At 35.3% G+C, this 11,997-nt stretch overlaps 1 protein-coding gene across 2 annotated transcripts; it reads left to right on the top strand.

Annotated features, from left to right (window-relative positions):
- The first annotated feature begins 321 nt into the window (after positions 1-321).
- LOC132775336 (uncharacterized) lies at positions 322-11,773 on the top strand. 2 transcript variants are annotated; one of them, XM_067464664.1, is made up of 4 exons: positions 322-489; positions 7,946-8,036; positions 9,009-9,077; positions 11,041-11,773. In XM_067464664.1, exons 1-4 carry the CDS (start codon positions 337-339, stop codon positions 11,448-11,450), a joined length of 723 nt encoding a protein of 240 aa, XP_067320765.1. In that variant the 5' UTR covers positions 322-336; the 3' UTR covers positions 11,451-11,773. The 2 variants fall into 2 exon arrangements, with proteins under 2 accessions (XP_067320765.1, XP_067320764.1); XM_067464663.1 differs by having other exon boundaries at positions 7,883-8,036.
- Positions 11,774-11,997: the final 224 nt, after the last annotated feature.

Here is an 11,997-nt window from a genome sequence, read left to right as displayed (position 1 = left end):
TATTCCAGTATTCTCTGTTTGCTATTGGTGTTCTGTATGCCACATTTGGTTCAATTCCATCATTGGTGGAGTTCAGAATGTTCTTTGATTGTAGGTGAACTATAAATCCCAGTAACTACAACTCCCAAATATCAACATCTATTTCCCCCAAACTCCATTTGTGTTCATATTTGGGCATATGGAATATTCGTGTCAAGTTTGGTCCAGATCCATCATTGTTTGAGTCCACAGTGCAGCCGAGGTTATAAAAGATACTTTTCCTATGCCTTCTGGTTGAAAGAAAGACTCCCTATCCCATGTGCACCTAGCTGAAAATATGACCACCCCTCAAAAAAGATGGGCTTTAGTGCACCAGCCAATGGGCATTCTCAGTTTGAAAAAGGGGGTCCTCAGCCAGAAATATGCTCCCACCCACTTCCTGTCATGCATAAAAACCCACAGAGACCTAGGATCATTCCTTTGTTTCTGCTGGATCTCTTCACTGGAGAGGTAAGTCCAGGGTCCCTATCTATCTGTCTCTGTCTGTCTGTCTATCTATCTATCTATCTATCTATCTATCTATCTATCTATCTATCTTATATATATTTTATATAAAATTTTAAATAATTTAATATGGGGTCTCCTTGTTGTGGTAGGATTAGTTTGCTGAATTAAAAAGGTCTCTAGCCTTCATCAGCTACTCCAAGTGAATTGCTAATCTAGACCACATTTGGGAATTCCAGGCTTGTTTTGCAACAGGAAATAGGGGGGCCAGGTTGTGTTTCAACATGTGTTCCTGGAACAAAGGAGGAATAAGATTCTGGTGTACTTGTTTTAATTAATTAAATACATTACTACATTTATATATAGACCTTCTCACCCTAATGCGGCTCACAAATTAAATGTGCATACAATGCAGTATACTGTAATATTATTTGTGTGTGTGTGTGTGTATAATTTGCATATATATATTGTATATTATAAAGTTTTAAGACTTTGTTTTACTTGCCAACCATCCATGATGGTAAAGCCAAGTAGTTTTCTAATTTAGCAACTATGTGATATATTTCTGCATAGGCATTATCTCATTAAATAACACACACACACACACACACACACACACATACATACATATATATATATATATATATATATATATATACACACACACACACACACACACACACAATTTATTTAAGCATTATCTCATTAAATAACATTTATATATATATATATAAATGCATTTCTGCATAGGCATTATCTCATTAAATAACACACACACACACACATATATATATATAAAATATATTATTTAATGAGATAACATATTTTATATATATGTGTGTGTGTGTGTTATTTAATGAGATAATGCCTATGCAGAAATGCATTTATATATATATATATATAAATGTTATTTAATGAGATAATGCTTAAATAAATTGTGTATATATATATATGTTATTTAATGAGATAATGCCTATGCAGAAATATATCACATAGTTGCTAAATGAGAAAACTATTTGGCTTTACCATCATGGATGGTTGTATATATTATATATTGTTATTTAATGAGATAATATTCAACTCTCCATATATACTCTGCATAAGCATTATTTCATTAACATCAAAGTTATATATATAGAGAGAGAGAAAGAGTTATAGATAAATATTCAAATCTGTGTGTGTGTGTGTGTGTGTGTGTGTGTGTATTATAAAGTTTTAAGGCTTTATTTTACTTACCAACCATCCATGATGGTAAAGCCAAATAGTTTTCTCATTTAACAACTATGTGATATATTTCTGCATAGGCATTATCTCATTAAATAACATTTTAAAATTATATATATATATATATATACACACACACACACACACACACACAACTCTCTCTATATATACTCTGCATAACCATTATTTCATTAACATTAAAAATTATATATATATATATATATATATCTGTCAGGATCCAGTTTCCGGAGCCCAGACTTTGGCGCCGAAAACTAGACTCCTGACGTTTCACCCTGATAAGGACCCTGCAGCTGGTGGCCTTGGAGGGAAGCAGTTGTCTGGTGGCGGGAAGCTTTTGCGCGGGGTTTTGGGTTTGGCGGGAGTTCACGTTTTGAACTGGTGGGAGTGTATATAAGGGATTGCCCGCTGCGACCAGGCAATCCAGGCTTTTCTGTGTCTGAGAATCTGATAGTAAAGTTCTTTGTTTGATTACGATGGAAGTCTCGTGTCATCATTGAGCCCAGCTGTTGTGAGCTGACATATATATATATAGTTATAGATAAATATTCAAATCTGTTTATATATAATTTGTGTGTGTGTGTGTATATGTATATATATATATGTATATGTATGTATGTATGTATGTATGTATTGTATATTATAAAGTTTTAAGACTTTATTTTACTTACCAACCATCCATGATGGTAAAGCCAAATAGTTTCTCATTTAGCAGCTATGTGACAAATTTCTGCATAGGCATTATCTTATTAGATAACATTTTAAAATTATATATATATATATATATATATATATATAATTTTAAAATGTTATCTAAACAAATTATAACACACACACACATATATATTCAACTCTATATATACTCTGCATAAGCATTATTTCATTAACATTAAAAATTAGATAGATAGTTATAGATAAATATTCAAATCAGTGTATATATAATTTGTATATATATATATATTGTATATTATAAAGTTTTAAGGCTTTATTTTACTTACCAACCATCCATGATGGTAAAGCCAAATAGTTTTCTCATTTAGCAACTATGTGATATATTTCTGCATAGGCATTATCTCATTAAATAACATTTTAAAATTATATATATATTCAACTCTCTCTGTATACTCTGCATAAGCATTATTTCATGAACATTAAAAATTATATATAGATAAATAGTTATAGATATATTCAAATCTGTGTATCTATAATATATATATATAGATAGATAGATAGATAGATAGTATATTATAAATTTTAAGACTTTATTTTACTTACCAACCATAAATGATGGTAAAGCCAACTATGTAATATATTTCTGCATAGGCATAATCTCATTAAATAATATTTTAAAATTATATATATATATATATATATATATATACACACACACACGCACACATACACACACACACATACACACACACATGTATACACACACACACACACATGTATATATATATATATATATATATATATATATATGTGTGTGTGTGTATATATATATATATATATATATATATTCAACTCTATATATACTCTGCATAAGCATTATTTCATTAACATCAAAATTATATATAGAGAGAGAGAGAGTTATAGATAAATATTCAAATCTGTGTGTGTGTGTGTGTATAATAAAGTTTTAAGGCTTTATTTTACTTACCAACCATCCCATGATGGTAACGCCAAATAGTTTTCTCATTTAACAACTATGTGATATATTTCTGCATAGGCATTATCTCATTAAATAACATTTTAAAATTATATATATATATATATATATATATATATAGTATATTATAAAGTTTTAAGACTTTATTTTACTTACCAATCATCCATGATGGTAAAGCCAAATAATTTTCTCATTTCTGCATAGGCATTATCTCATTAAATAACATTTTAAAATTATATATATATATACTGAAAAATGTCTTCCTGTTTTGCAACAGTTACCTCTTAACAAAGAGGCCAGAAAAAAAGCCAGGAAATGAATATTCAGAATATTCATTGGCTTGGCCAATTGGTCAAATGGGTAGTTTTGAAAACAGGAAAGTGTGTATTCTCAGGGGCTAATGAATTACAGCAGGTTCATAGAATCATAGAATCATAGAATCAAAGAGTTGGAAGAGACCTCATGGGCCATCCAGTCCAACCCCCTGCCAAGAAGCAGGAATATTGCATTCAAATCACCCCTGACAGATGGCCATCCAGCCTCTGCTTAAAAGCTTCCAAAGAAGGAGCCTCCACCACACTCCGAGGCAGAGAGTTCCACTGCTGAACAGCTCTCACAGTCAGGAAGTTCTTCCTAATGTTCAGATGGAATCTCCTCTCTTGTAGTTTGAAGCCATTGTTCCGCGTCCTAGTCTCCAAGGAAGCAGAAAACAAGCTGGCTCCCTCCTCCCTGTGGCTTCCTCTCACATACTTATACATGGCTATCATATCTCCTCTCAGCCCTCTCTTCTTCAGGCTAAACATGCCCAGTTCCCTAAGCCGCTCCTCATAGGGCTTGTTCTCCAGACCCTTGATCAGTTCGTAACTGAATACCCCCTCTAGGCATGGGAAGTCCAGGCTTATTTTGAGGCAGAAAATAGAGGCCTAGGGTTGAGTCTGTTTTCATTTCAGATTTGTTTTGTTTGCTTTATATAAGTAATACAAAAAGTTGTAGATTTTTTATTTTATTTCATTTATACAGGTAATATCAGCCACCTTAAATTATAAACATATAACATAAATTCAACAAATGTTAATTTTGTTTCACAATCCATTACAGCATTCGTGTATTTCGCCATGTGTTCCTGGAACAGATGAGAAATAAGTTTCTGTTATGTTTTAATTAATTAATTAATTAAATTACTACATTTATATATAGACCTTCTCACCCAAAGAGGCCCCAATACGGCTCACAAATTATATGTACATACAATCTATCTATATATAAATGCTCTGTGCATAATGAGTACCTTAAAAACAAAAGAGCCAATGGACGAAATCACACCAAATTTGGCAACAAAACATCTCACAACACAAGGAGTGACCATCACTCAAAAAATTATGATTTTGTCATTTGTGAGTTGTAGTTTCTGGGATTTATAGTTCACCTACAATCAAAGAGCATTCTGAACTCTATCAACGATGGAATTGAACCAGAACTCCCATGACCAACAGAAAATATTGGAAGGGTTTGGTAGGCAGTGACCTTGTGTTTGGGAGTTGTAGTTCACCTACATCCAGAGAGCACTGTGGACTCAAACAATGAAGCATCCAGACCAAACTTGGCACAAGCGCTCAATATACCCAAATATGAACACAGGTGGAGTTTGGGGGAAATAGACCTTGACATTTGGGAGTTGTAGTCACTGGGATTCACAGTTCACCTACAATCAAAGAGCATTCTGAACCCCACGAACGACAGAATCGGGGCAAACTTCCCACACAGAACACCCATGACCAAGAGCAAATACTTAAGGCCATCCAATCCAACTCCCTTCATCAGGCCAAGAAAACATAATCAAAGTCCTCCTGACAAAGAGCCATCCAGCCATAGATATAGATAGATAGAGATAGATAGAGATATAGATAGATAGATAGATAGATAGATAGGATTCACACACACAGATATAGTATCATAGATTTGAAAGGGACCCCTAAAGAAGGACAATGATACCTTGCATGTTCCATGGTGGGCAAACCAGACAATCTCTTCATCAACACTGACAAAGAAACAGCAAGAAATACTGTTTACCCACAAACATAAAGAAATTACATGTATTAGAAACCAACACTTTCTCATTACTTTATTTTCCAGATCACCAGACTGGGCCACAGCAACTCGTGGCAGGGGACAGCTAGTATATTATATTGTTATTGTAACACAATATTAACATTATACAGTATACTACTACCTTGTACTATGCCACTATACTGTAATATTATTAGTAATATATATAATTAACATTATTAATATTATATTATTAGCATAGAACAATATTAACATTATATATTACTATCTTGTACTATGCCACTATACTGTAATATCATTAGAAATATTACATCGAATATATAATATATAATTAATATTATTATGTTGTATTACATTATAATATTATCAATATTATATGTATATACGATCTATTATATTTTATATACAATATAATGTATGTTACATTGTATATTATGTTAAATCGTATATTATATTCGCATATTGTATTATATTTAATATATAATAAATATTATGTTGTATTACATTATAATATTATCAATATTATATGCGTATACAATATATTATATTATATATACAATATAATGTATATTACACTGTATATTATGTTAAATCTTATATTATATTCACTTATTGTATTATATTTAATATATAATTAATATTATGTTGTATTACATTATAATATCAATATTATATGTATACAATATATTATATACACAATATAATGTATATTACATTGTATATTATGTTAAAACGTATATGATATTCACACATTGTATTATATTTAATTATAATTTATAATTAATATTATGTTGTATTACATTATAATATTATCAATATTATATGTATATACAACATATTATATTATATATACAATATAATGTATATTACATTGTATATTATGTTGTATATTAAATTCACACATTGTATTATATTTAATATCTATCTATATAAAAATGCTCTGTGCATAATGAACACCCTAAAAACAAAAGAACCAATTAACAAAATCCCAACAAATTTGGCAACAAAACGTCTCACAACACAAGGAGTGACCATCACTCAAAAATGATGATTTTGTCATTTGGGAGTTGTAGTTCATAGAATCATAGAATCAAAGAGTTGGAAGAGACCTCATGGGCCATCCAGTCCAACCCCCTGCCAAGAAGCAGGAAAATCACATTCAAATCACCCCTGACAGATGGCCATCCAGCCTCTGCTTAAAAGCTTCCAAAGAAGGAGCCTCCACCACACTCCGGGGCAGAGAGTTCCCCTGCTGAACAGCTCTTACAGTCAGGAAGTTCTTCCTCATGTTGAGATAGAATCTCCTTTCTTGTAGTTTGAAGCCATTGTTCCGCGTCCTAGTCTCCAGGGAAGCAGAAAACAAGCTTGCTCCCTCCTCCCTGTGGCTTCCTCTCACGTATTTATACATGGCTATCATATCTCCTCTCAGCCTTCTCTTCTTCAGGCTAAACATGCTGGGATTTATAGTTCACCTATAATCAAACAGCATTCTGAACTCCACCAACAATGGAATTGAACCAAACTTGGTACACAGAACTCCCATGTTGTTGTTCATTCGTTCAGTCATCTCCGACTCTTTGTGACCTCATGGACCAACCCACGCCAGAGCTCCCTGTCGGCCGTCACCACTCCCAGCTCCTTCAAGGTCATTCCAGTCACTTCAAGGATGCCATCCATCCATCTTGCCCTTGGTCGGCCCCTCTTCCTTTTGCCTCCCACTTTCCCCAGCATAATTGTCTTCTCTAGGCTTTGCTGTCTCCTCATGATGTGGCCAAAGTACTTCAACTTTGTCTCTAGTATCCTTCCCTCCAATGAGCAGTCGGGCTTTATTTCCTGGAGGATGGACTGGTTGGATCTTCTTGCAGTCCAAGGCACTCTCAGCACTTTCAGAACTCCCATGACCAACAGAAAATACTGAAAGTGTTTGGTGGGCGTTGACCTTGAGTTTTGGAATTGTAGTTCATCTCCATCCAGAGAGCACTGTGGACTCAAACAATGATGGATCTGGACCAAACTTGACATGAATACGCAATATGCCCAAATGTGAACACTGGTAAAGTTTGGGGGAAATAGACTTTGACATTTAGGAGTTGTAGTTACTAGGATAAATAGACCTTGACATTTAGGAGTTGTAGTTCACCTACAATTAAGGAGCATTCCGAGCCCCACCAACGATGGAATTGGGCCAAACATCCCACACAGAACCCCCATGACCAACAGAAAATACTGTGTTTTCTGGTGGTCTTGGGTGACCCTTCTGACATCCCCCTGGTGACCCCAACCCCTCCCCGGGTCTTGACTTTCCAGGTTGAGAAATGCTGCCTTGGGCTGGGTGCAAGCAATGGTAGGGAATAGGTCTCAAGATGTTTGTACAACCTGTTTAACGCTCATCTCTTCCCCTCTCCCTCTGCCCCTTCCTAGATTCAACAGAAACTGCCAGAAATGAGTCATTACAATCAACATATTTTTCCTGTTTATACTCAGAACCAACCATACGTTGAAAATATGCCGCTACAAGATGTTTTTGAGAACGTTGAAATTCCAGCTGTGGAAGTGCCTGATCTTCAAGTGATGGGTTTGTCCTTATACTCCAAAAGATAATCTATATAAATAAAAATGTAGTGTTCGTTTGTGATATTCACAGAACTCAAAAACCACTGGGGGAATTGACACCAAATTTGGACACGATACACCTAACAACCCAATTTATGTCCTTCACTCATAAAAATTGATTTTGTCATTTGGGAGTTGTAGTTGCTGGGATTTATAGTTCACCGACAATCAAAGAGCATTCTGAACTCCACCAACGATGGAATTGAACCAGTCTTGGCACACAGAATTCTAATGACAAACAAAGAATACTGGAAGAGTTTGGTGGACATTGACCTTGAGTTTTGGAGTTGTAGTTCACCTACATCCAGAGAGCACTGTGGACTCAAACAATGATGGTTCTGGACCAAACTTGGAACAAATACACAATATGCCCAAATGTGGAAAGTGGTGGAGTTTGGGGAAAATAGAATCTTGACATTTGGGAGTTGTAGTTGCTGGGATTTGTAGTTCACCTACAATCAAAGAGCATTCTGAACCCCACCAATGATGGAATTGAACCAAACTTGCCACACAGTTCTCCCATGAGCAACAGAAAATACTGGAAGAGTTTGGTGGGCAGTGCCCTTTGGTTTTGGAGTTGTAGTTCACCTACATCCAGAGAGCACTGTGGACTCAAACAATGATGGATCTGGACCAAATTCTTCATGAATACTCAATATGCCCAAATGTGAACACTGGTGGAGTTTGGGGAAAATAGAATCTTGACATTTGTGAGTTGTAGTTGCTGGGATTTGTAGTTCACCTACAATCACAGAGCATTGTGAACCCCACCGACGATAGAATTGGGCCAAACCTCCCACACAGAACCCCCATGACCACCAGGGTGGGCCACAGCAATGCGTGGCAGGGGATGGCTAGTATAATAATAAAATGATCGCCCACTGTGTGTGTGTGTGTGTCTTTTCTGAAAAAATGCTTGCTTGTTTTTCCACAGAACAGATGTTTTCTGACGATTCCGTGGATGAACCACCAAAGGTGACAACCACTTCTTCTGTGAATACAGGTGATGATGGTTCGGATTATAAACTGACTAAAGTGTAACACAGAACATAAAATGCTACAACAAAATTAATCAAAATCAATAAACAGTCTCAATCACATGAAATAACAAACTTACAGAAATCAACAGAACATCCCAATTAAATTAAATTAAATAACAACATCAGAAAGCATTTAGAAATAGCTAATCATGTGAATGTATTTGTATTAGAAATATTACATTTAATATATAATATATAATTAATATTATGTTGTATTACATTATAATATCAATATTATATGTATATACAATATATTATATATACAATATAATGTATATTACATTGTATATTATGTTAAATTGTATATTATATTCACACATTGTATTGTATTTAATATATACTGTATATATACTAGTATAAGCCTAGTTTTTCAGCCCCTTTTTTAGGCTGAAAAAGTTCTCCTCGGCTTGTACTCGAGTCAAGGTTATTTATCATTTTATTCTGTTATCAGTATTATTTTATTACATTTATTATTTTACTCTATTATTATTTTATTACATTTATATTATTTTACTCTATTATTATATTTATTATTTTACTCTATTACTATTATTATTACATTTATTACTTTATTATTACCAATAATAATTACTTTATTATTCACAAGTACCTCGTGAAGGTGGATCTGGCCAGGGTGGTCCACGCCTTAGTCACTTCCAGATTGGACTACTGTAATGCACTCTACTCGGGGCTGCCCTTGAAAACGGCCCGGAAATTTCAATTGGTCCAACGGGTGACGGCCAGGTTGTTAACTGATGCTCCTTACAGGGAGATGTCAACCCTCCTGTTTAAGGAGCTCCACTGGCTGCCATTCATTTTCCAGTCCCAATTCAAGGTGCAGGTGCTTACCTACAAAGCCCTAAACGGTTTGGGACCCGCCTACCTGCGTGACCGCATCTCTGTGTTACGAACCCACACGATCTCTTCGATCATCTGGAGAGGCCCTGCTTACGATCCCACATGCATCGCAAGTGTGATTGGCGGGGACGAGGGATAGGGCCTTCTCGGTGGTGGCCCCTCGACTCTGGAACTCTCTGCCTAAGGACATCAGGCAGGTCCCGTCGCTAGCAATCTTTAGGAGGAGCTTGAAAACGTGGTTGTTCCAGTGTGCCTTTCCAGAATAAGGAAACTCCTAGCACTATGTCCCAACGCACTTTATCAGAGATCCAGGATATCTGCATGCCCATCGCCCTCCAGACACCCCACCTTGTCATGCCCAGCACTTTTAATTATTGCATTGTTTTTAATTGTGTCATTGGGTGTTGTTAATGTTATTGCTTTGTTTTTTGAGTTATTGTGTTGTTGTTGTGACTGCTGTTTTATTGTTGTATTTGGGCTGGGCCTCTTGTAAGCCGCACCGAGTCCTTCGGGAGATGGTAGCAGGGTATAAATAAAGGTTTATTATTATTATTATTATTATATTATTATATTTCCATTATTTACTCTATAATTTTTATTACATGTTATTGCATTTATTATTTTACTCTATCAGTATTGGTAATAGGTAAGCACATTTACATTGAAGGAGGTTAGAATAATGGTTTGATCAGAGTTGGGCAGTCTTATCTTAAATTACAGTTGTATGTAAATACACAAAAAAATTTAACCTACTGATGATTACCAGTACAAGCTAAATTTCTCACCTTTGGCTTATCCTCGAGTCAATACGTTTTTGCAGTTTTTTGTGGTAAAATTAGGTGCCTCGGCTTATATTCGGGTCGGCTTATACTCGAGTATATACGGTAATAGATAAGCAGCCCAATAACCCCATCCCTGAGACTTCCAATCCATCAACTTCAAAAAAAATTAGGTAATTGTGTGTGTTGTGTGCATGTCCATGTGTCTCCTACAGAATGTCTCTCTGTACATATGAGAAATAGCTATCCATGTTTTGATATTTTATTCATTATTTATTATCACTTTTAGGAAAAGGCTTGAAACGCAACAGGTCTGAAACTCAGAAACCAGCTAAACCTTGTGAGATGCAGAAAGGCAACGACGTCGCAGATAATCATGTCCAACCAAAAAAAATGAACTTAATTGAATGCCTTACTGAATTACGTAGACTGACCTACGAAGTAAGCGACTGTTATAAACATTATAAAGCTTTCAAAGAGAGACATGATCAAATCATAGACCGTGATATTCCAAATATTTACAAGGAAATTTTAGCAAGAATGAATCTTACAAACTCAGAACACGATCAGATGGGTGGAGGGTTGCACCAGAGAGGTAGAGGAATGTGCAAGAAGCCTGCACCAGGAGATCTGTACTGGAAAAGAAGACTTAAATTGATAAAAAAGGCAAGACAAACTCTTGCCAGGTCCAAAAAGTAAACAAAAACAAAAGCAACAGGACCTCAACGAGGTCAGACATGGCTTCTACCAGTACAGACACCCAGAGGGAAGGGGATTCTCCTGAACACCAACAGGTAGAACCACCATCGAATGAGGATGACTGCCAATCCCATCAGGAAGGAAGACCTCAATGGTGATGAGGATGAGGCTCACGGCATTTTACATTTCCTGACTATAACACATGACCTTCATCTTCAACAATGTAACCCCAACAGACCGTACACTGTCTGTACGGAAAAGTATGGAAAACCCTGAACCATTTCAGTGTCTTCATAATCTACTTTAAAGCTATATACCTTAAATAGTCTCTGGTCATTATTTTTTTTCTTGATGTTTAAGTGTAATCCTGCCTTTTCACATTCTTCCTTGACTTTATTTGGTAATTGTTCCATGTCTCTGCTATTTTTTGCCAGCAGTATGGTGCCATCTGCATATCTTATATTGTTAATATTCTCCCTCAATTGAACCATAGAGTTGGAAGAGACCTTGTGGGCCATCCAGTCCAACCACCTGCCAAGAAGCAGGA

The sequence above is a fragment of the Anolis sagrei genome, chromosome 2 (assembly GCF_037176765.1).
Source record: "Anolis sagrei isolate rAnoSag1 chromosome 2, rAnoSag1.mat, whole genome shotgun sequence".
NCBI classification, from domain to species: Eukaryota; Metazoa; Chordata; class Lepidosauria; order Squamata; family Dactyloidae; genus Anolis; species Anolis sagrei.
The sequence above is the reverse complement of the archived record's forward strand: the minus strand, read 5'-3'. Positions and strand labels throughout refer to the sequence as shown.